Source organism: Macaca mulatta, chromosome 13, assembly GCF_049350105.2.
Source record: "Macaca mulatta isolate MMU2019108-1 chromosome 13, T2T-MMU8v2.0, whole genome shotgun sequence".
NCBI classification, from domain to species: Eukaryota; Metazoa; Chordata; class Mammalia; order Primates; family Cercopithecidae; genus Macaca; species Macaca mulatta.
Window position 1 is genome coordinate 44,627,687 of NC_133418.1, and position 25,974 is coordinate 44,653,660.

Consider the following 25,974-nt stretch of genomic DNA (forward strand, 5'->3'; position numbering starts at 1 on the left):
AACTCCAGCATATCTAGTTTTTACTCCATTTGCACCTAGAGGTAAAGATGCGCACGTGTTTGAGTGTCTTTTCCCTGTCTTGTGAAGATCATGCCAAAGTGCCTAAAATAAAGGAGCACACATACCACAAATTAGAAGGAAATATACTTTGGCTGTTGTTGCTCTTTAAAATATCTCCAGAATGAAAATGCCAAATTTTCCAATGTGCAGTATGTTTATACTCACCACTCTTGCTTGCCATTTTGATTGGCTTTGTTTTGGTTTCTGTTTGAATTTATGGAGTATCAGGTACTATTACAGAGCACAGGCAGAAGCTGTATCTTCTTCTCTTTCCTTATTACAGTGCTGCACAGATGGTAATAAAATGTGTACTTCCTAGACTCTTTGCTGATAATGAAACGACGAACAAAGGTTCTGCTCCTTTGGTGTGGTAGACTGTTAACTTTGAACCATGACAATGAACTGTGCCTGCCAGTATTCATGTTCTTGTACGGTCCCCTCTCTGAGTCTGGTTGACCCCATGACCCGCTGTAACCAAAGAATGCTTTGGAAGTGATGCTGTGCCACTTTGGGGCCCAAGCTGTAAGAAGCCTTGGCATTTCCTGCCTTTGTGTTGCAAGAATCCCAACTCACTATGTCATGGAGCAATGAGGTTTTCAACTTACAGCCCCAGCTGAGAACTGAGCCAGCAACTAGAACCAACTTGTAAGGCCCCCTTAGATGGGACCTCCAGCCCCAGTAGAGTTGTTCCAGCTGACACACAGCTGAGCTATCCTTGCTTAGCCTTGTTCTAACTACTAACTCAGGAGCAGACTTAGGAGCAAAAAAAGAAAATGGTGCTATTATAAGCCACAGCGTTTCAAGAAAGTTTGTTCCATAGCACTAAGGCATCATTAAGTATCGCATGTTTACTAAGAAAAGAGGACAACACAGCTCTTCAGGCAAACAAATCTGAGTTCAAATCCTTCTGCTCTCACATTTTCGTGATGTAAGACAATATGTTAAAGCCATATTTCCCACTTCTGAAAAGGGGGATAATTATGAATACCAAATGTATCAGGGTTCGAAAGGCGAAAACGAGGTCATCCATGCAAAGTGCCTAACATAGTGCCTGCCTTAGGATGAGCAGGTGCCACATAAGAGCTAGTGTTCATATTCTTTATTGAGGCACTGCAGAGATAAAGACCAACCTCAGAGAAAAACACCATTAATCCAGGAAATGAGATGTATATCTGAAACTATTAATAAACCATATAAGGGAATATGATGATAATAGTGATAATATTTTATATGTGTGTCTTGAGGAAGGGAAAATAAATTAGTTCAAAGAAAGTATATTTTTGCATGGAAGGTGAGGGGAGGAAATAGCTGACTATGTCTGTACATTTGCTTTTGAGTTTACAAAAAACACTGAACAAAGACATAGTGAGGTAAAATTCACGGTCAGACAGCCTTAGGTAGAAGGACAGAAACAGGTTAAGGATGCCAAAATGGGGCTGTCTCGCCTCCCCAGCATTATACATCTTTCAAAAGAGAAGAACCTGAATTCTTGGGCCAGTGTTTCTGCCCCAATATCTGCTAGACTACAGAAGCCATTTGTGTAAACGTCCTTGCTAAATTGATAGGACCCAGGAATAAGGCCAAGTAGTCCCACAGATGCATTAATCTTGGAAAGAAATAATGTTGTCAAATCACAGTTCAACCTCAAGTCTTTTCCCTCCCTGAGTAGTGATTTCACCACACTCCTAGGTCTCCCCCTCTGAGTGTGACTTTCAATTTTTCTTAGACGTTTACACCTAGATTTCACATTTAGCTTTCATCAAAGGATGAAAGGATGTCAAATTGCTTTCCTCACAGTAATTTACTGGCGCCCTCAATTCTCTGGTATGGCCTGCCACCTATTATTATTGTATCTAATACCTGACAGAATAAAATTCCTGGGGAAACCCTCCCAGTTGCAAATGGAAGGTGCTAATATACTTAACATAGATGCTGTGAACCCAGGAATCAGCTTGGAAACGGTTTTCCTCTTCTCCATATGAAGCAAAACATGCAGCCCCGTAGGTGGTAGCAATGGCCACCCTGGTCTATTCAGGGTATAGCAGAGGAGAATAACAGGCTGAGACTGAAATGACTAAGTTAGAATAGGTACAGTATTCTAGAAGGCCAGAAATATTTGGAATTATGTTTCAGAATTAAGACAGGCTCTTGAACACAATTAGCATAGATATAATTTCTTCCCCAAGGCATTTTTGAAAAGAGGTTTCAAGCAGCCTCATATCCGTGGCGTAGAAATAAGCCCCTGATCTAGTAAGATGTTGGCCTGGTGGTGAAGCAGGTTGACTTTGGAGGAGCCTTTCCTCTTGCTCTCCATTACTGCCCTCCTGCCATTGCTTGCTCCTCCCATTCCCATCTGAATTCCCTTTCTCTATGATGTTGTTCTCAAAAGCTGTTCATTCACCATGCCCCAAGAAAGGCATTAGTTCATGAGGGCATAAATGTTACTCCCCCTAGGAGTATGCACCTATTTACTGTAAGAATTTAAATCTTTCACATGTAGTAACAGTAGAATATCAGTCGCTTTCACGGGTGGTGGGAGTGCTTTGGTCACTTTCAAATCGTGCCATCTAGTAAGTTGTTTCTACCTCCTCCACCTCCTCCAAAGCTGTCTTGCTCTTCCAGATAAATGTATTCACTGGTCAATAAAACCACACTTTTGGCATGGAATATATCTTAGAAACCACGAAGCCAAACAATACCTTGAACAGAATTTTAAAACCCAAAAAGTGTTTCCAATTTAATTGATCACACACAGAGATAAATGCTTTATTTCAACAATCCCTTGCCAAGAGTGAAAGGAAAAGCAACCAAAGGAAGACAGAGAAGGCAGGAGAAAGCACGGTGAGTTCCCTACCACCACTGTTTAAGTTATAAGCTAAAGATTCCACCAAAGTATCTTTATCTGTCTCTTTGTGGTCTCCTTAAGTTCTCATCTACAGGTAGTTTACTTCTGTTCTTCTCTCAATTTATTTGGAAACATTGCTATGTCTGTAACAAGGATTTTAAAAGGAGGGTGAAACAAACCTGTAATTTCTTTATTTCTGACCTCTTTCTTTTGACAGCTTTATTGAAATCCAGTGGATGGAAGGACAGTCCTCTCTTTAGCCATGTTCTTATGCAAAGTGCTTAGCGAATTGGCTTAATCAGGAACAAATGCATGTAATTTGCTGTCCTGGAATTTCAAAAGAGCCATCTTTAGAGCATGGGGCTCCAAAACAGGCACAAGAAATAGTTGGCTTAGTTTGTTGTTCCCCCCAAATATTGAGTTCCAATCCCTGGCCAGCTACCTAATAAATATGTGCTCTTCTTGTTCACATTAAGATTTTTTTTGTTGTTGTTGTTCTTGTTAATTTAGTCACTTAAACTGGATTTAATATTTGTTGGTGGTGCACAAGGAAAGCCAGCATAATGTAGTCATTAGGTTTGGTCCCTGAAGTCAACAGTCTGCACTCCAAGTAATGATGTCTCTTAATAGACGGTGTGACCACAGACAAACTGCTTACCCTGAGCCTATTTCACCATCAATTAAATAAGGATAATCATAGTATCTGTCTCGTAGGGCTATTAAGAGTAAAAATGTGATGATTTTGAACCCTTTCTTTCACACAAATGGTCTCAATAATAGAAGGGGTAGGTGGAAGATCAGTAATGAACTCTGGAATAGCACTGGAACAACGAGGGGATTCAAAGTTAAAAAAAGAAGAGTCATGCCATGTAAACACTTGAACTTCAACTCTCTAAATAAGGCAAAGACAAATAACTAATATACAGATATCGAGGGACCATATGAAATGGAATTTTTTACCAAACAGGTATTTTTTCCTTGTATATCTTTATTTTGCGTGGGGGGATTGTTTATGTTTTGCTTTTTGTGTTGTTTGGTTTTGTAGAGTTGAGGGTCTTACGATATTGCCCACGCTGGTATTGAACTCCTGGCCTCAAGTGATCCTCCTGACTTGGCCTTCCAAAATGCTGGAATAACTCTCAGTCTCTTAAACACATCTGCCATTTCCTGAATGGACCACGGAGACCATTGCTACCAGCTACTGGGTTGCATGTTTTGCTCCATATGGAGAAAAGTAAAACTGTTCCCAAGCTGATTTCCTGGGTTGATAGCCACCACTGCACTCAGTCTATTTTAAAACTATTTAATGAAACAATTTTCTGTTCTCATGAATTTTGTGTTTTACGAAGAATGCCCTAAACAGTGGCCACTCTGTCAGCCTGGGTTCTGAGACCGAAAATGACCAACACATAGAGCAGGAATTTCAGCTACTCTAGATGAGCATGTGATATAAATAAGCTCTGTTTCTTTTTAATCGAAGTAAAATTAATATAAAATTCATCTTTTAAAGTAAACAATTCAGTGGCATTTAGTGCACTCACAGTTTTGTGCAACCACCACCACTTCTATCTAGTGTGAAAACATTGCCATCACTCCAAAAGGAAACTCCAGGCCTGTTGAAAGCATGTTTCCCGTTTCTTCCTTTCCTCAGCCCCTGATAACCACCAACCTATGTTATTTCTCTGTAGATTTGTCAATTCTGGATAATGCAATAAGGAATCATGCAATACATAACCATTTGCTTTGGCTTCTTTTATATAGCATAATGTTCTTGAGTTCGTCCACATTGAAGTATATATTGGTTATTCATTCCTTTTTAATGGCTAGAGAATGTTACCACAATTTTTTATCCACTCATCTGTTGATGGCCATTTGGGTTATTCCACCATTTGGCTATAGTGAATAACACTGTGATGAATGTGTGTACCCGTATTTGTTTGAGTGACTATGTTCAATTCTCTGGAGTATATACTTAGGAGTGGAATTGCTGGGCTATACAGTAATTCTATGTATAACTTTAAAGGTAAATCTGTTTAAATCACTGAGTTTCATGGATTGTTTGTTGGAGAGATTAGCTCATCCTGTTGACCCATCATGGTAAGGCATTGGAATTTTATTCTGGAAGGCTCAAACAGAAAAATAGCATGCTTTCATATGCATTTATAAAAGATCACCCTAGCTACTATTTGGAGAATTGGTCATCATGAGGCAAGAGAGGAAACAAAGAGACACATTAGAATCCCTTGCAATAGTTGAGGATGTGATGTTTGTGGGGCTAGTGAGCCTGTACAGATTGAGACGTTTTGAAGGAGAAGTCTAGAGGACCTGTAGATGCACCGGGTGTGAGGTGGGAGCCTAGCACATCTCATACATTTGGGACCTAGGCACCTGGACAATCAGCGGTGCACACACCGAGATGAGGATAGTTGGGGTAGGAACATTTGGAGAGGAAGTAGGATTGATTCAAAAAACAATGATTCTATTTTACACATACAAAGTTTGAGCTTCCTGTTTGACAGTGCACTAGAAAGCTCAACTATGCAGTAACACACACACACACACACATGCGTGCGCATGTGCACGCACAGGCTTGAGCACAGAGAAGTCAGGGCTGGAGTTATAAACTTGGGAGTCATGAATGGACAGGAGGAATTTACAGCCTTGGAAACAAATAGACAGGACCTGTTAAGAGTGTGTTTAGAAGGGGAAGAGCCAGGGCACTGCAAATTTTAGAATCAGGAGCAGAAGAACCTCCAGGAAAGTGGTTCTGGAAAAAATACCTGGTATGGTTAGGGGAAAAAACAAGAAGGTGTGTGCCTCAGGAGGAAGAGAAGGAAGGTAGGAAGGAAGGAAATAATGAAATAAAAAAAGTTTCAAGAAAGGCACAGTAATCACCTGGTTTGAATGTTGCTAAAAGTCATAAAAGATATGACATTTGGATTTGGCAAGATAGAAGTCACAAATGCTTTGAAAAGAGCAATTTCCATGGAGTAGCAAGGACAACAATCATTTAGAATTATCTCTTCCTCGGCTGCCTTCTTTCTTTTCTTCCCACCTTTTTTCCTTCCTTTCATGATCACAGGTATGCTCCTCTCCCAGAGGGCTGTTAAGGTTAATGATGTAGGTGTAAGGGTCCCAGTTACAGGCCAGGCACAGAGGCTAACGCCTGCAATCCTAGCACTTTGAGAAGCCAAGGCAGGAGGATCACTGGAGCCTAAGTATTCGAGATCAGACTAAACAACATAGAAAGACTTTATCTCTACAAAAAATAAAAATAATAGCTTGGTGTGGTGAAGGGGGACCTGTGGTCTCAGGTACTTGAAAGGCTGAGGTGGGAGGATTGCTTGAGCCCCACAGTTCAAGGCTGCAGTGAGTCATGCCTGTGCCACTGCACTCCTGCCTGCCTTGTCCCCCCTAAAAAGATCTAGTCACACATGTATATAAGATGGAAGCAAGGAGAACAGAACCATCAAGTGCTGGCAACAGAAATAAGTACCTTATCTAAAAGAGGAAATAAAATACATGCCTGTTTGAACATGGCCATAAACATCAATAAATGATATAAAAATAACTCATGATAGAAAAATGAATGGGTTATGAACACCTCTTTTGGATATGAAAGACAGCAGGTAGTAATGTGCCCAGAATTTTGTGGGCAAAAAAAAAATATACGTATATATTCCCCTCACCTATCACCAGTAATTATTTTTGGATATTTCAAGATACCAATATCTCAATTATTAAAACTTGTCAGTTTCTCACCTCCCTTCTCTTCCCTTCCCTTCCTTTCCCTTCCCCTTCCCTCCCCTCCCCTCCCCTCCCTCCTTCCCTCCCTCCTTCCCTCCTTCCCTCCTTCCCTCCTTCCCTCCTTCCCTCCTTCCCTCCTTCCCTCCTTCCTTCCTTCCTTCCTTCCTTCCTTCCTTCCTTCCTTCCTTCTTTCCTTCCTTCCTTCCTTCGTGGCAGTGGTGTGATCTCGGCTCACTGCAACCTCCGCCTCCTAGATTCAAGTGATTCTCATGCCTCAGCCTCCCAAGCATCTGGGATTAGAGCCATGCGACACCACACTAGCTAATTTTTGTATTTTTAGTAGAGACAGTGTTTCTCTATGTTGACCAGGCTGGTCTTGAACTCCTGACCTCAAGTGATCCGCCCCTTGGCCCCCCAAAGTGCTGGGATTACAGGAGTGAGCCACCACGCCTGACTTGTTTTTATAGACAGTATGCATTAGAAAGATCTACCATAATTGATTTTTCCAATAGTGTGAAGCCATTACTTAAGTCTCTAAAGTCATGTTCAATATGTCAAATTTTTATGGTAGAGCTCAAGAAAAATATTCATTTGAAATTGTGAAAAATGTTTTAGACATTTTAACTAATCACGAGAGAATTCTGACCCACATATTCCATGTAACATTCCCAAGGGAATCTCTGCTTTAAAATTTTGTAGCTTAGCATATGTCAAGGCATGCTAAATATCACACAGCCTGGCAGAAAAAGGTTGCATTTCACATCCAATGTCATTCAGTTTGAGCTCTCTTTTAGCGGGTGCCCTCCCACGATGTGTTACAGAGAGTACTTGTCACTTACATGCCATAAAATCCTGAACAGACAGGCAAATGAAAATGACTCCTCAAAGACTGACTTGAACAGAGAGAAAAATTCTTGGAATTAACCGTGCTTCGAAATGCCATTCAAGCATCGGGATTTGATTCTGCCAATTTCTTAAAAGTCATACTTTAATGGAGTGTTATTCACAGTTCAGGTATCCCCTGCCATTTAGTGTGGTTTGCAGAGGTGAAATATTGGCATCCCACCTACACATAGGATGAGTAGGCCATGTCACTTATTTTAGCTTAGAGAAACTGGGGGATCTTTGGGTTATCATGTAAGTTTCATACATCTAATTCCCACATTTTCTGAAAAGAATCAGGTGAAATGAAGAGGAGCAATGAGGCTAGAGGGGTGGGGAAGAACGAGGGTTGGCACCATATGAACTGGACAATATTGCACCAAATCATGTTGCATAGAAATTCTATTCATTATTGTCAGCACATTTACCCAGGAACTTGTGTAATTCGTCTATCTGCATCCTTCAGAGAATTACCTTAACTCTCTCATTCATTCTTTAGAAGGAAATCACAGAATAAGGCACATCTTTTTTTCGTAAACTAGAACCCACAAAGGTTTGGATTATTGAAACAAAAACAAACTTTTAATGACATTTTTCAAAGAAAAATTTCATACGGACTTCTTTTTCTCATGAGTTGCTAAAAGGGGAAAAGTAATAACCTTCATTAGATAAACAGCTTGGGTTTCTCTTTTAATCCATATTTGAATGTTGGCTCTCCCATTTATAAATTTAGGCAATATTGTGAAGATCATCAGTAAGTGCCTTCAACTCTATTAGCCGTAGTTGTCTCATGTGAAAAATGAAACAATAATGCCCATGTCTCAGTGGCATTATATGGATTACATGAAATAACGGTGAAGATTCTGACACCGGTCAGGACATGTGAATTTCCTCTCCCCCTTCAATAAGATCAACCTAGTTTAAGTGAGAAAGTAACAAAAGACAGAGGAAAATCAAGATGTGGGATTTCTGAGATGAATCAACTGACCATGAAGGTATTCTAGGACATGCTCTGTCTGCAGAATATGTGGTCTTAGAGGTGATAGCCACTGGAACACCCAAGGTATGTTTCACAGGTTTGATGTTAAATTTTACTCCATTCAAAGGCAATTTCCACCCCCCACCCCTTCCTGGAATTACCAGCAATAGCAAAGGATTAGATAGGCAGAGCTCCAGATAGATACAGAAATAGAAACATGGCTAGACATCAGTCAGGAAGATAAATGCTACTTGCTTGAGAATCAAATTTCCAAAGGTCTACCTGGCAGGGGTTTGGCTGTGCTTTGTTATATCATTTAGGTCATTTCTACCAGCTAGGGTAAGATGCATTTAGCACTGACTCAATCACAAGGGAAACGGACATTTTGTGGCAAAGTAATTACTTAGCCCATTGTTTTGCTGGGATAATGTGGGTGGGCTGGCAGGTGTGACGTGTACCCTGTGGCCCACATTAAACTCATGGCTATTTTTGCTGGCAGCAAAGCAGGTCCGCCCGGTGGCCATTAGAGTGATCTTGTAGGGTAGGGGTGGCAAAAGGCAATTGGATTCCTATTGGTATGACAGCAGTGAGTAACTGACATGGGCTATCTGGAATGCAGTGTTCAGATTCATTTTGTGGTTTCAGAAAGAAAGCTCTCATCAAGCAGTGACGGCTGGCATGAGATGCTACTGGATGTATGCATCATATTTGTTTACCCTGGTTTAGGAACTCTTGCTGCAAGAACTTACCTAGACTGTGGCCCTTGACTTAGCCTTTCATCAGCACCATCCTGGCATAACATGAGAATGTGTAACACTCATCTGCTCTATATGAACATGTTCCCACTCCACTTACACAAGACTGGCAGTCATACAATGTAAATGAACTCACATATGCATAGGAGTAATGTGAGACTTCAGGGCATTTTATTTGCAAAAGTAAATTGGACCCTATCAGATATTCACTTAGAACACAATCTTTAGGCAATATGTGAGACATAGTTTTATGTAACATTAATTCATTGCAAGAGCAGTCAAATTTCAGAAACTGGCTCCAACGTGCACTAACAAGTGCTCCAATCACATCTATCAAACTAAAAGAGGGACCCACCAATTGGAATTTAGCACCTCTTTGACCCCCACCCTCACCTCTCCAGCACAGTTGGTTCTCCACTGTGTTGGAGATTAATATGGCATATTATATGCAACACATAATACCTAAAGAAAAATGAAAAACAAATAAATCTGTGGTTATGGTAAAAGAGACAAGAAAGATAATTTGAATTTAGGCTCCAAAAAATAAAAGATGAAAAATGCACCTGCTATGGTCTGAATGTTTGTGTCCCTACAAAATTCATATGTTAAAACCTCATCCCCAGTGTGACGGTATCAAGAGGTATGCCTTTGGGAGGTGAATAGGCCATGAATAATACTATTAGGTGCCCTCCTAAAAGAGGCTCCAGAAAGCTGTCTTGCCCTTCCATTGTGTAAGCACACAGCTAGAAGGCACTATCTATGAGGAACAGGCTATTGCCAGACTCCAAATCTGCCAGTGTCTTGATCTTGGACTTCCCAGCCTCCAGATCTGTGAGAAATAAAAGGCAGTTGCCAGCCGATTACGGTATTTTGTTATAACAGTCTGAACAAAGACAGTACCTTTGAAGGACAGGCTACTTGTCTAGCATATGGCTTTGATTTAAGGCCTCAGTGGCTTCAGGTTGCCTCGTAATGGCAGTAACCGGCCAAGAGCTAGTTATTGTGAATTTACTTCCCACACTAGCCACCCCCAGTTATGTGACAGCCTTTAAATTATACCTTTGGAGACACCAGGTCACTCATCTGGATGAATTAAAAATTTTGCTAGGTGGCCAGGGAACCGTCCATTTGAATCACTTCTATATCAATCCACAAGAAAGGCAATAGGGCCAGCTTTAAGGTAGACCTTGTCTACCTTTTCCCTGATTTGCATACTGCTCTCAAGCCCTCACCATTGAAATCAGAATTTCACTTTGCTGGGTAGGTTTCAGAGCTCTTTCCCACTGGCCCTCTATTGTACTTGACTGATTAGGCTGGTAATAAGGGAATCATTGGGTGATAGAGTGCTGGGAGCTGCAAGGGACAGGACTGAGGCTACAGGGAGACAAAGGTAACATGAGCTAATGGTTCACATGCCAAGAGTTTACTTAAGTCTGTGCCCAGCACAAAGTAGAGGCCCAAAAATTCTAGTCTGTCACAGAATAGCACATTATACTATGGGGAGCCTACAGCTCACACAAAGAAAGAAATGCTCACTATCTTAAATATAATACATCCTGAGATATGCAAACTAAACTTCCGAGTTTCCTATTCCACTCTTTATTTCAGAAATCAAAGATCTGATATCCATCCACAATTTTAATTCATATAATGAAATATGTAAGTTCTATTAAAAAGGCACTGTGTTGATTTTCCACGTCTAAACAGCCTCTTTTCGAAACGACAGTGGCCATGCAAAGATCACTGTATCACCCAGTGATTACTGAATTGGGAGCTCCTACAAATACATGCTTGTCCTTTAATGCACAGCAGGCTGTAATTCACCCTCATGGGCTGGAGAAATGACTTATACTGCTCAGAGTTCAAAGCCAAGTCCTTGCTTATCACTCCAGTCAAACAATTTCATTTCTATCTGTTTGTGGCTGTACTTCAGATTTTATAGATCCAATGGGCCTAGTGAAATTTTATTACCCTGCAATACAACAAGAAGAGAAAAAGCTCTGGGAAAAAAAAATCAATATAATGTTTAAGGTCTTTGTTACCTTTATAACCTCCAGTGTTCTTTTACATATAAACTAATAAATCAACCTTTTAACGGAAGATGCATTCTTCAGTGGTTGCTCAATACCAGGTGCTAAGTCTGATCATAAAAACTATCAAGAGGTAGCTAATGGCTTTGCTACCTGAACAAGCACAGTTAAAGCAGAATCAATCGTAGGACTAGAATATTGTTTGCTTGTAGGTGTTTTCTCCCAGTTAGCACATGATAATCAGTAGGTACCAAATGAAGGTAGCAACTTATGAAAATTAGACGGCTTTTATAAACAACACTGTGTTTCCTTGAAGTTGTAAATGTATGTAAGTTATATTAAACATGCCAAACACCAAATTCCTTCCTACTGGCCACTTCTCAATTGTATGAGATGTGCTCATTGGAACTTTACAGTTGAGTCAGCAGAACTGCAAGACAATCTTTCCCCAACCTTCTTCTTTTTCTTATGTCAGGGTCTTAGAAATACGACCTGAGCAGATTTTCTCTAGTGAATTTTAAAAGTAGCTATGAAGATGCTAAATATTAAAATAAAACTAAAATTAAGTTCTTCTACTCATCTCAACAATAAATATACCTTTTCTCATAAACCTCTTTGGCCTGGCATACTCTAACGACTTGAATTCCAAACTCAGACACTTTTAAACATGAATTAGCGTCATGTAGCCAATTTGAATATTCTGCATTAAATTAAATTAAATGAGAAACAGGTTTGGAAAAGCAATTCACCTATTTATTAAGAACAGAGCTTTATAGCTCACCATATAACACAGTAAGTACCATTCAACAGCTGAGACAAATTGATATGGATCCCATTCCAACCAAGTGCCTAGCAGAAAATACAAGGCTTTCTGTGCAAGGAGAAAATATGATCCAATGAAAAGAGCAAATCTCACTGCTCCCATGTGTGTGAATGGCTTAGAAGGGGCCACAAGACCTCTAATGTCCAAAGAAAAGTAGCACAGCAGTTCAGGAGTTACTCTCATTACACTATTAACAAGGTAGCTAATTGTTTACTTGATGACTACTAATATATGAAGTTACTTCTACAAGTTCCCAAAGGATTGTGCCTTCCAGGAATCCTGCATTTTCACATAGAGGCAAGGCATTAAGAGTGGCATAAGACGAATCCATTCTAGCTGTTGAAAAAGGAGATGTACAAGTACGATTAATTCTGGCAATGTTTCTTGTTCTTCTTTGTGTGGATTTTCAGGCTATGGAACGGTCATAAGTAATGAAACTGGGATTTTAATTTAAAAGTGTTTTTCAACTGTGCTCTAAATTTCTCACTAGACTATTCTGATATTAATTTTTGACAGAATTACTAGAGTAGTAGATAGAGGAGATGGCAAATTTCTCTAAATATGCTTCTCATAAAAAAATAACAAATCTGTCCTGATGGTCTGGTGGATAATATAAACAAATAGTAGCTACAAGTCCCAGTTACTCAGGAGGCTGAAGTGGGAGGATCCCTTGAGCCCAGGAGGTTAACGCTGCAGGGATCCAGTGAGCTATGGTCACAATACAGCCTGAGTATAGACTGAGACCCTGCCTCAAGGAAAGGGGGGAAAAAAAAAAAAAAGGAGCTACAGTAGAGTAGGATATGGTCCCAAATGGTGTTGATTAATATATCTACCATATATCAAACCTTTGGACTTCTATCAGGATCCAGCCGTGGCCAAGACCTACAGAAGTAACATGGTAAGCATGCTAAGCATTTCCCATGACAGTGCACTGCCTATCTCTCAGGAGCTTCTCGATCACTGAAGTTACAGAGGAGGAGCTGGGGATGTTGAAAGGGAATTCACATTAGTATACACTCACCATGCAGAACAAATTAAGGAAGGAATGAATCTTCTACAGAAACTTAATCCAATAAATAATAGAAATATGACTAAAGATATTCTCAACAACCTGGAATGATAGGGCCAATCTTACGAAAAGAAAAAAAAAGTGAGATCAATGTTTCATACAAAGTGTTATCTGTTTTTTCTTGTGCTAACAAAAAACTACCACAAGTTTAGTCGCTTAATACAACTCAAATGTATTACCTTATAGACTTATTTTCATAGGTCTGTAAGACATGGGTCTCACTGGACTAAAATCAAGGTGTTAGAGGCCGGCATTCCTTTCTGTGTGCTTTAGGGAACAATCTAATTCCTTGCCTTTTCCCGCTTTTAGAGGCCTCCCACATTTCTTGGCTCATGGCCCCTTCCTCCATCTTCAAGCCCAGCAACAGCCAGTTGAGCTCTCACATGGCATCACTCTGACCTCCTTTTCTGCCTCCCTCCTCCTTTAAGGACCTTTGTGATTACATAGGGGCCACTCGAATAATCGAGGACAATCTCCCCATCTCCAGATCCTTAACTAAATCACATCTGCAAAGTCCCTTTAACCATAGGTTTCTGTAACATGCTCATACATTCATAAGTTCTGTAACTAATCCATAGTTATTAGGGCATGAACGTCTTCGGGGGGTCTATTCTGCCTAATGTACAAGGTTGAAAAAGAAAAAGAAAAAAAGTGCTGCAGAGAAGAGGCTGATAGACAAAAGGAAAAAAGAGTTAACTCTTGTCTGGTAAGATGATATCTGGAATATTGAGTCAAGCTCTGAACATTACAGAGGAAATGATCTGGAACTGGGATGCACTCAAAAGAGTGACTAGAATAGAGGAGAAACTTAAAACCAAGTCATGTGAAAAATGTTTGTAGTAATTTCGACTGATTAACTCAAAGAACAGAAGGCCTGGGTGCAAATGCCACTGTCTTTAAGAACCTGAAGAGCTGTCAACGATTATATTTAATCCCTAATATGAAAGGAGACATCACATTAATGTACAAGCAAGCTCAAGCTAAAGATAATAACTATGAGAGCTGAATGAAAAAGAAATAGCTAGTTTGGTACAATAAGGTTGAAAACTAATATTTGTAAAACTCTTAAAAAGCCTTCATGTAGTATTGCATTTGAACTTCTCAACAAATCTGAGAAAGACTAGGTACTGGGATGAGACAGGGTCCTGGCAGGAATGAGAATTCAGTGCAGGTTGTTCAAGACACTTTGGATGGCTGACACAGAGGTAAGAGCAAAGACAAGGCACATAGAGATTCTCAGAGATTGCAACAGCAGGAAGCGGAAGACTTTATTACTCCTGGCCCTGAAAACGTATGGGAAAGAACTAACTTTACAGGATCCAGGAAAGACCCTGTTGACATAAAACTAAAGCAGCTGTAGACAGGGAAGGATACAGTCAGAATACACAGGCCAGAGCAATCAGAGACCAGTAAAGAAGTACTGTGTCCTCTCTCCTTGTGCCCTCCTCTATCTCCTGCTGGTGCCTTCCATGGACAGAACCCAACAAGATGCTGGTAAGCAAAGGGACATGGAAGATGCTTTCTGTAGAGGTCAAGCCTCCTCGGGCAAAGAGAAGGACAGAGGTAAGGGTAAAGAATGAGGGACAAGATGCATAATGACCAACATAGCACTACTACATTTATTTTACAAATGAAGACATTGGGATTCGGAGAGGCTAAAAATTTTCTCAGGATCTCACTCTAGAAGGAGTCTTATAGGGCCAGAACTCAAATCTGAGCCTTTAAAGCATCAGATGCTAAGCATTTCCCATGACAGTGCACTGCCTGTCTCTCAGGGGCTTCTCGATCACTGAAGTTACAGAAGAGGAGCTGGGGATGTTGAAAGGGAATTCACATTAGTAATCAGGGTTTGGATGGGATTTTGTTATTTTTCTCCATGGAATTCTCTGATTCTCCATTTCCTCATTCATCATCCTGCACTAGATCCACTTTATTTTTCTGTTTCCTTTCAAACCTAACTGCCTGAAATAGCTTCATACACTGCAAACAAACAAACAAACAAACATACAAACAAAAACATGTATTCATAGTAAATGAAAACTACTCAAGCTTCTGTAGACTCTCTGGGTAAGACATTGTGTTACTCTTTCTGTCTTTGGACTATCTTTATCTGCCTGTCCTTCCGCATTAAGGTGGCCAGGGAAATATTCTAAGGTATGCATTGAAACTGGATGACTTGAGACTTTCAAGATACCTTTGAGAGTTCAGAAAATGGGTTTGATAAATGCTCTCTCATCGCTAAAGCTTAATGCTAATGAATTTTGTGTTCATTATTCAAGCCCTGGAAGTGGACAATAATTATGAAATAAAACTCTCCTGCCTTTTTTTGCCCAAACCTTCAAATAAAGGAGTACTTTATATTAATAAAGGAACGGCTCTTACAAGTTGTATGAAAGCACTTTTCCTTCTCAGAGTTTATTTTCCCATCAGCTTTCAATATACTGTTGGTGTGTTTTCTTTAAACATAAATATTGTCCTAAGGTATTACAAGATCATGCTTATAATCACGAAATCCGTAAGTGTTCTGTTAAAAGGAAAGTATTTTGTATAAGACTAAAATGCAAATCATAAAACATAGGCACAAATTGATTACGGCAGAGTAAAATTTTAAGCAAAATTTTCTTCAGTCTGGGTGTGTAAAACACATAAAAGTTGAGTTGTTCTGGGTGAGTCAGGAGTGGAGGCAATAGAGAGGTTCCCATTCAACCTCTCTCTGGCTACTTATTATAGCCTGAGGCTCCACAGCTTCTTGGGTTGAAACTATTATGCCTGGTTTTTATATTCAGTAATTAGCCAAAATCTATGTAGCAGTTTAAGCATAAACAGGAATTGCACATATCCTGTTATTCGGGTGAACTGAGGAGGACAGAGGTGGCCTCTTTTACTTCTTAACAGAAACCTAGTATGTAAGCATGGTCCTCAGACCTCCACTTTCACCAGTGACTGGCAGGTGTGTACTCACTGGCCCCTAGCAGAGGCCAGGTGATGTCCATGGGAGCAGCCTTGTGGGTGAACCCATATGATGTCCCCTGGGGGCCGAGTGTGGTGGCTCACACCTGTAATCCCAGTACTTTGGGAGGCCAAGGCAGAGGATCGCTTGAGCCCAGGAGTTCCAAACAAGCCTGGGAAATATAAGCAGACTCCTGTCTCTACTAAAAATTTTAAAATTAGCTGGGCGCAGTGGCATGTGCCTGTGGTTTACTTAAGCCTGGGAGGTCAAGGCTGTGGTTGCAGCATTGCATTCCAGCCTGAGTGACAGAGCGAGACCCTGTGACGTCACCTGGGGAACTCCAGAACTGTGTGTAGGCATATTGCAAAGAACTGAAATCCTGACCAAGTAGGTGAGGGTCAGATAGCTGTATTTCAACTGTCCCTGTTACTGTGGTCTTCTCTACGCTCTGACCTGTAGAATGAGGACACGGGGATCATGAAGCACATTAGACTTAAAGAAATAAAGTCATCTTCCCCCTTTCTTTTTAGATCCCTCTGAGAGCACTACAAAAGCACAACATGAAACTCCCTTTCATTGTTCTAATTTTTTTCTGGCTTCTAAAATTTAATCTATTAAATGGCATGAAGGAAAGACAGATCTTGAATCACAAAGGAAGGTAGCAGAATTGGGGAGTGGGGCATTTATCAGGATGAAGAGATCTAAACATACGGTGCTACAGATATTTAATAAGTCATACTTTCAAATTCTGCCTTAATGAAACCTGTCGAATATCAAAATATGTGCTTTAAACTGATGCAGTAAGACTGAGGGCAACTTCTGGTTTGCTTTGAAATGATGTCCAAGAAATTACAACTAATAGAAGTTTGAGGCAGCATTCCTAGGAACAACAGGGCATCGTTTTAATTTTCATTTTGTTCAAAGAGAAGGGTATTTCTTCTGAAGTTGGTATGTACTGTTCCCAACCAACTCTGAAACAGCAGATTTTAGGTAAAATATATCAAAAGTGTTCATGCCCTTGTCTACCTTATAACTCATGTTCTCTGAATAACTATGATAGTGAAAAGAAAAAAACCCACGGGTCTAATCAAAATAAGGTCCTTGAAAACCTGGCATATACTTTGCATCTCTGCATGATCACCACAGATTTTAGTCTTAGACTCATATGACTTAAAATTCATGAGACCAGTGTGCACAGTGTAGTTGACTCACAGATTCTTTTTCTTCCATCTGTATTGCCGCTTGAACCTTACAGTGAAAAAAACACACAAAGATAAACAGTTTGTTGAGTCTAATTATGCTCTTGGAAGGGTTTAGGTAATCTGTGCAGCCAAAAATTCTGCATAACAATCAGGTGAGGTCAATGGCTTTACAAGTAGGAAGACATTTATATGACGGCAACATCTGTGACATAGAGAAATGAAAGAGAAGGAGACAAGGAGTGAAACAAGAGAAGACTGGATTTGGGATCTGCAGTCCAGAGTAGAAGAGCTGAATTTATTTTTTAATCATGACAATGAAGTAAGTCATACCCCTTTTATAGACCAATTATAAATTGCTACATATTTGATATGGTTTGTCTCTGTGTCACCACCCAACTCTCATCTTGAATTGTAATCCCCACTTGTTGAGGGAGAAAAATCACTGGATTTTTGGGGTGGTGTCCCCCATGCTGTTCTCATGATAGTGAGTGAATTCTCACGTGATCTGATGGTTTTATAAATGGTAGTTTTTCCTGTGTCCTCACTCACTTGTCTTCTGCTGCCTGTGAGGAAGGTACCTTGCTTCCCCTTGGCCTTCCGCCATGATTGTAAGTTTCCTGACACCTCCCCAGCCACGCAGAACTGTGAGTCAATTAAACTTCTTTCCTTTATAAATTACCCTTTTTCGGGTAGTATCTTGATAGCAGTGTGAAAATGAACTAACACAATATTCTACTACTTCATAATATTCTGGAAGCATAAACTAAGTGGAAAACCATAACCTATGATACTGGCCCTCATTCTAACTAGCTGAACTAAAAAGTAGTGAATAAGCACTGAGCTAGTAATGAAAGATGAAATAATAATGGGTAACATGTTCTGACAGTTTCATACATATCCAGCAAAGTTACCAAATATCATTCCCTTCAATCCACATCATGACCCAAAGAACTGGGTTTCCATTTTACAGATAAAGAACCTCAGGTTAAGTTCACACAAAAGTTGTTAGAGAACCCATGATCCAGAAGCAGGCACAAGATGGCAGGGCCCACACTCCTACCCAATAATCGCCTCTGTCTGTATGTCGGTTGCACTTCACCAGTGGACTTAGAAAAGCGCTGGAGCAAGGCTGAAATTTTGACAGTCTACCTGTGTGGTTCTTCCTTGTTGATGCAGAAAAAAGCCAATAGTCATACAAATTGGCTACAGGTAATACAGAGAGGAGAGGGAAAGTGGAGGAGCCAAAGAAAGCTGGCTACCTTCATGAGGATAGGAGTGTGAACTCAAGGGTACACACCATATCACATTCATCTCTGTGCCTCCCTCTTCTGGAACTGTGCAAAGACTGGTATTTATTTCAGGTTTTTGGAGTGAAAATTATGCAAATAATTTCCAACCAAGGTACAGTGAAAGAAATGGTTCAGGGAGAGGTGCCAAATGTGAGAAGGGTTAAAAAGTGGGAACCTACCTTCCAGGAGAGAGTAAGGATAAACTCACTAGGAGGAGTGGTGTTGGAGAAGGGCTCTGAAGGACAGAGGGGATGGAAGGGAGAACTGAACGTCAGCAGAAGGACCCACAGGCCTCGATGTCAATCACTGTGCTTGAATTAACAAAAACTCTGAAGAAAGGAATTATCTTCATTCACAGGACGTCAGTTTCACAGGGCTACATCCTGAGACATCACAAAAACCTTGTCAGCATCAGAAATACTTTGTTAAGAATTTTAGCTTCTCATGGGTATGCTATATAAATAATACAATTTAACATAGCTTCATGCATACATTCTAAAGTAGGGATAGGCAGACTGTTTCTCTATAGAACCAGACAGTAAATACTTCAGTCTTTTCGGGGCAGATGGTCTCCATCATCACTACTCAATTCTGCCCTTATAGTGTGAAAGCAGCCACAGACAACATAATGAAACTTTATTTACAAAAACATGGACCAGGCCATAGTTTGCCAGCCCTGTTCTCAAGTTTCATATAACAAGAAACACCACAAAAACTGCCAGTCCTCAGCATACTCCCAGACTAGGATTCAATTCTGTTCTTGTATTATTGTTTTATGTCTTATTTTTTTGCTACAAAAGTAAAATTCACATTTTCAAAATGTTTTTCATAAATTTTTTTACCTCATTTTTAATAACAACTCTATTGAGATGTAATTTATATGACATAAAATTCACCCCTTGAAAGTGTTCAATTCAGTGGTTTTTAAATAGTCACAGACTTGTATAAGCATCACCATTAATTTTTACCTCCCTTTTTGAGCACAATTATTTCAGCAGATACTAATTGAGCATCTAGTGTCTGTCCATCCCTGGGCAAAGTTTCGGTTGTTGTTGCTTGGCTTTGCCTGTTTAGTTGGGTTTGGACTGGCATGGTGTGGTGTGGCTTGGTAGAAGGTGAGCCTAGTGGGTAGAAGGTAACAGGACAAATATAAGACATGACATGCCTGAAGCAATCAGGAAAGACTATAAAAAATAAGCAGTGGGAGGTACTAAGTTAGGTGGTCTGCAGAACACACATGCAATACAAATTTACTTTTACTAGGGTGGGGTGGGGATCCTAAGGATGTGATTTACAGACCTTAGGAGATAACTTGGATTTGGATGGAGGTGGCAGGAAGCAAGAGCAAAGAATGCATTCCAGGGAGAAGGCACAGCTGTGAGCAAAGACCTAGAGACTACAACAGCATGGCCTATGAAATGAGCAGCCATGGTACAGACCTAACTGGGGAAGTGCCCAGAAATGCAAATGCAATTGTCAAAAGAAAATGATCCAGAAGCTGTAGGACTGTAGGAGGCTGAGTTTAGTGTTGACAGCATTGGCATCAGGATTATCAGAGGTTCCTGGGGAAATGAAAGACGATTCCAGGAGTGCTTTTGGAAGGTTGATAGTTGTGGGTTGGAGAAATCTAGAAACAGAGATGCTTTAATGGGTACTTATTTTATTTTATTTTATCTTTTGCTTTTTGAGACAGGGTCTCACTCTGTCATCCAGGCTGGAGTACTGTGGCACAATCTCAGCTCATTGCAGCCTCCGCCTCCCAGGTTCAAGTGATTCTCCTGCCTCAGTTTCCCATGTAGCTGGGATTACAGGTGCACACCACCATGCCCAGCTATTTTTGTATTTTTAGTAGAGATGGGGTTTCACCATGTTGGCTAGGCTGGTCTCGAACCCCTAACCTCAAGTGATCCGCCTGCCTCAGCCTCTAAAAGTGCTGGCATTACAGCCATGAGGCACCACTCCTGGTAATGTGTACATATTTTAAATGCAGGAGTAAATTTAATTATTGGGAAAAGATTATTAACCCTGACTGTACATTAGAATCACCTGAAGCACTTTATCTGGGTGGGGGAGGGGGTGCTGTGTATATGTTTCGATATCTGTACTTTTTTAGTAAGTCCCACAGATTATTCTAATATGTGGCTAAGTTAAGACCTATTATTTCAGGAGAATGGATAATAGACTTTACATTGTTTGTGAAATTATAGTTAGATCTGAAGTTTTCTGGTCTTTTTCTAGAATATTTCCATTAATTAAATCAGAATCCTTTAAAAATTCTCTGATGATTTGGATTTTATGAAGTAGCCAACAAAGGATAATGATTTTAAAGACAGAGGGGCTGAATAAATTATATAGTATATTTTGGCAAACTCTTAGAATATCTCCCTAAAATAAGTCCTTAAACCCAAGCACGTTTTAGAGATTTCAAACTTTAGACTTACTCTACAAATGATGCTGCTTGCTCTGAGTCACAAGCGCATTGCAACCCAAACACCTGTATATGGCGGGTAAATGTTAATGTATTCTGTCAACAACAGATTACCTTACATGGCTAAATTACTCAATGCCATTATCTGTGCCAGCCATCTGTAAAGCTAATCCCCTCTGTGTTCAAAAATCCCGAGCGCCTGCTACACTATTTTTATTTTACATTCCTGCATAAATCTGGTAAGCTCAATATGTTACCACAAATTCTCAAAAATCAAAGACAATCTGCTGGCCTATAAAACACCGGTTACTGAAAATCGAAAGGTATAATATGTTAGCAATTCAAGCAGTCAGTAAACAATCTTTACAGGAATGGGGCTGAACCACAAGCTAACTGAATCCCGTAGTTAAGGCCTGCCGTAAAGTCAGATATGTTCTTTCAATACATAGCAAAGACTTTGAACCCATTCATGTATTTCATATCTAATAAAAATCTGAACAGTTGGCCTGATTGGATTTTAAGTGATGCAAATTTGAAAATCAAATAGGCAAACTCCCTTTAGACTTCATCTATTTAGACCATAATTGTAAAGAACTACAAATTACATTTACCACACTATTGAACAGAGATTCAATACGAAATTTACAGACAGGGACAAATATTTGCAGGTGTGGCTTTTTGCTTGTAATGAATACACTTGTTCTCTCACATAGGATGCCTTCTCCTAATGTCACTACATTTTTCTTAATACAAGGATTAGTTTAGTTTCTTTCACAAAATCTATATTGATCTTAAGTAATAATGCTAATGCTTACATGTAATGCCAACTTATATTTTGGCTGAGACTAAATTTTTCTTTACTCCAGTAATTGTGCAGCATACATTTTCTTTTCCATGTATATTTTCAGTCATATAACTATATTGCTTAAAGAGGAATCTATTCTCTGGTAAGATTTGTATAAACCTTTAGGAAAAAAAAATCAATCCTCCAACAATTACAGTTAATATATTAAAGATATCTGGCTGATGATATTCAAATAGCTAAAATGTGGAAAAGAATGGAAAAGTTAGCATTTTGAAGTCCCACTTTTTTAGCATTATCAGATATTTTAGAAGCTAGTTTCCTCATTTTTTTTTCTTAAGACAGGGTTTCACTCTTTCACGCAGGCTGGAGGGCAGTGGTGGGATCACAGGTCCCTGCAGCCTTGAACTACTGGCCCCAAGTGATCCCTCTATTTCAGCTTCCCAAATAGCTGGGACCTCAGGCAGGTACCACCATGTCGGCCTAATTTATGTATTTATTTACTTACTTATTTTGCAGAGGCAAGGTCTAGCTATGTTGCCCAGGCTGATGTCAAACCCCTGGGCTCAAGTGATCCTCCTGCCTTGGCCTCCTAAAGTACTGGGATTATAGGGATGAGCCACTTTGCCAGGCGTCTCCTCATTTTTAAAATGAACCCCATTTTCTTGAAATCTGAACAAATTTAAATACCAGTTCTGAAAGTTAAAATGGTCTTCCACATATGTACAAAGTTAACATTTTCTGCATAAAACAATCAGTCTGGAACTTTCCTGTTTCATTTGAAGTATTTTCAAATATGAAAGACATTTACTCAATTATAGAGGCAGTAATCCCACCCATGTTATTGCCTCATCAAATCTAAACAAGGCCTTGGGGGTCATAACATACTCGCTGCTTACAATACGAAATATAAATGATTATCCTATTGAGACTTGAAATGCTAAGTAAAGATTCTTAAACTGTGTATACTGTTTCTTTCAAATGCATTAGCATTTGAAAGTTTATGTAACATCTTTCTTGTTCAGATAAACATCTCCAACTTCTATGGCTCATATTTATAAACAATATGATAGGGATTATCAGGCTGACAGGTTAAATTTAATAGGTTGAACAGTCATTAATATTTTCCTGGAATAGACATAGACTGTGCTCATGGATAAATTGTCTCCTTTTTCTTCTAACTAATTGTCAGAGTTTAGTTCTCTCACATCAATACCTTCTGTCTTAACAAAACAAAAATCATAGTAATGCTATGCGCCATGCACTGTTTGCAGCACTTCACTGTCATTAATCCATTTAATTCTCACAACTACGAGGTAGGTACTATCATTATTCCCATTTTATAGATGAGGAATCTAAGTCATGAAGCCTATTGTTAGCAATTAGGATATACTGCCATCATAATGACATAGTTTTCCTCTCAGTCACACTTCAATGCAAGAAATACCAACATTTTAATTTCATGATTTAGGAGAATTTGATGTGACACACCGAGATATACCAACCGGCATCCATGGATGTACTGTGAGCATCCATCCTTTGTACACAGCTCTGTGCTAGGGAAGATGAATGCAATACAGGGCAGGACTGGTTTCCATAGGGATCTCACTCGTTGTTGAAGGAACAACTCCTTAATGGCTATGGAAATAACCATAACTCCTCTTCCTTTTATTCACCTAGCAAACATGCGTTGAGCTGCTAGTGTGCATAAGGCATTCTGCTGTGTGAGGAGGGAACTGCTGTGTGAGGAGGGAACTATACCACAAGACTTAGCCAGACCTCTCCTGCAGGGCAGGGACAGGAACACTGGGCACCTCAGTCATCTGGGTGATCTGTGGTCACTGTTGCCACACAGTCCCCTGGGTTGCTGCCTTCTTTTCAAATGCCCTCCCATGTGCTGTCTTCATTTATTATCACCTTATCAAACCTGCCTCTTTATGTCCATAGCAAACCCCACCTCTTTCATAACCCTCTTTTAGTCCTCTTTACCTCTCCTTTCCCCGTTCTTTGGGGGCACTTATACCACTTCATGATACGGCCTATGTGCACTCATCTTCTAAGTGCTGAATTACTACAGACTCAGGGAACAGAGCGTGTATCCTATAAAACCTTAATACATCCTCATCTCCCTGTACCCAGTACATGGAAAATACTTATTTTAATAACAATAGCATGACAAATAGCAAACATCTGACAAATGCTTACTGTAGTAACTTATTTGACTAAAAGGATCTCACACCTGAAACCAATCTAATGGTTTATCTGTTCAATGGCAATGCAAATCCTAGGTATTTTTTAGTTTTGTTTCTGTGTCTACTACTTTATAAGAAAGGCTATTACCTTATAATACTGTCTGTTACATCAGTGCTACTTTGCATCATTACAATGTAATGTATTTTTTTAAAAAATTAGAAAACAAATAAGCATTCCAACCCTTAATTTCAGGAAAATAAATCTTCTAGACCCAACTGGACACACAATCTATGAAGACTTAGCTAGGATATGTGACCCATCTATGTGTTATATATCCTAATAGAACAGAAACCTCTCTAATAAACATGAATAAAGGTCTTTAGTGAAAAAAATAAGCTCGTTGAGTCAGATTTTCCACTGGAATTGATAGTAAATGTTTTCCTGAATTATTGCAATTTATTTTAACATACTAAATATTATCCCAGAAGTTTGAAAGTTACCTCTGCTTATGTAGGATTTAAAGTGTAACAAGGCAGTACTTTTAGACCTGAGATAATATAACCACTGTGAAAATATAATTTATATATGCCAGATACTTAATACAACAGAATTTTTAGTGTATGTAATTCTGGATAGTTGATTATTTTCATCTAAATTAGTCCCTTTATCTTTGGATCAGCAGAACATAACGATGTCTGTCTCCTTCTTGGAGGCTGGTCTCTTCCACACCTGAGGGCTATTGCTGTAAATAGTTTTTGATGCTTTTGTAGAACAACAGAAGCTTTGGCTCATTGTGCTGACTCTGAAAGTGACTTTCTGAAATAAATCTCTGTCAATTCACTTCAACTATACGCTCCCAGTGGGCAACCCTCTTACTGAAAGTAAGAAAGAGTGGGCTAACATATCAGGGAGCCCACTGTGGGGGCTCAGAACACAGTGTCTGGCATGTCTTCAGCTTGTTATCTGGTAACATGCCTCTTTCATATGATCTGCTCTCTGAAAGGAAAAGCAAGACTAAATGATAATGAAGGGCTGTGAAATTTTTATTTGGCTAATTGAAATTTTGTTGTGTTTAATATTGGACTATACCAGGCATTTCTATCATTTAGATATATACTTTGATATTCAACTTTAATAAAAATACCACTTGAAAAATCGCCTTCATGGGGCAAAGTAATGACTCAGTGTTCAGTTCAAAGTAATAGACTCTCAGTTCAGTTCTCAGTGTAATTAACACAGTGAGCCAAAGGGTCTCCAAATATTTCTATCATTGTGAGGTGTAGATCATTATTCTCGCTTGGTGTTAAATATGAAATGGAATAAGGAGGCTTAATTTAGCTTTTGTTCCTGGCAACAGCTCCCAGTCTGATAGGATAGAGTCAAGAGACATGGCTTTAGTTCCCATTTTTGGCTTTCATTAGTTATTTGATGTTGAGCACATTAACCTCTCTGGGCCTCAGTTCTCTCCCCTGGGAGGGGAGGGCATTAGACTTGATGGATGCAGAGGGCTCTGACCCTTCTATTGAGGCATTATCTTTTTAATTTCCTTCTTTTGCCATGTACTTCCTTCTGCCTAGAATACTCTTTCTTACCTTTTCATGTAACTCCTTCAAAAATTAGCCTAACCATTACCTTCTCCTTGAATTATTTCACCCCTAATTCATTAGCTCTAATTTAGTAACCCCATGTTTTCTGCTCCCATAGCACTGTGTGTGCAGCTCTGTCTTAGCAAGCATGACACAATAAAATGAAACACTGAAGCACTTGGGAGCCTCCCCTAATAGACTGTCTTGACCATTGGATTCTTGGTGCCCCGTACTTTATGAGGACATAATAGATACTGAACTAAATATCTGCTGAATAAATTAATTTCTCTAGAAGCTCAGAGAGTATGGCTTGTTTTAGTTATGACTTATTTTA

General features: G+C 39.6%; 2 protein-coding genes across 11 annotated transcripts in view; one reads left to right on the forward strand and one right to left on the reverse strand.

Annotated features, from left to right (window-relative positions):
* CTNNA2 (catenin alpha 2) overlaps positions 1–25,974 on the reverse strand; it is a 1,167,663-nt gene that overhangs the window by 684,781 nt on the left and 456,908 nt on the right.
* LOC144333996 (uncharacterized) overlaps positions 14,478–25,974 on the forward strand; it is a 52,705-nt gene continuing 41,208 nt past the window's right edge. For 5 of the 9 annotated variants that reach the window (XR_013403145.1, XR_013403146.1, XR_013403148.1 and 2 more), the window contains exon 1: positions 14,478–14,684. Coding sequence is in view for 1 of the 9 variants with exons in the window: in XM_077960262.1 (XP_077816388.1) it covers positions 14,660–14,753 (94 nt within the window). In the remaining 8 variants the exon portion in view is untranslated. Of the gene's footprint in view, positions 14,754–25,974 lie in introns of all 9 variants that reach the window. The other 4 variants (XR_013403143.1, XR_013403144.1, XR_013403150.1 and 1 more) reach the window with 1 other exon arrangement.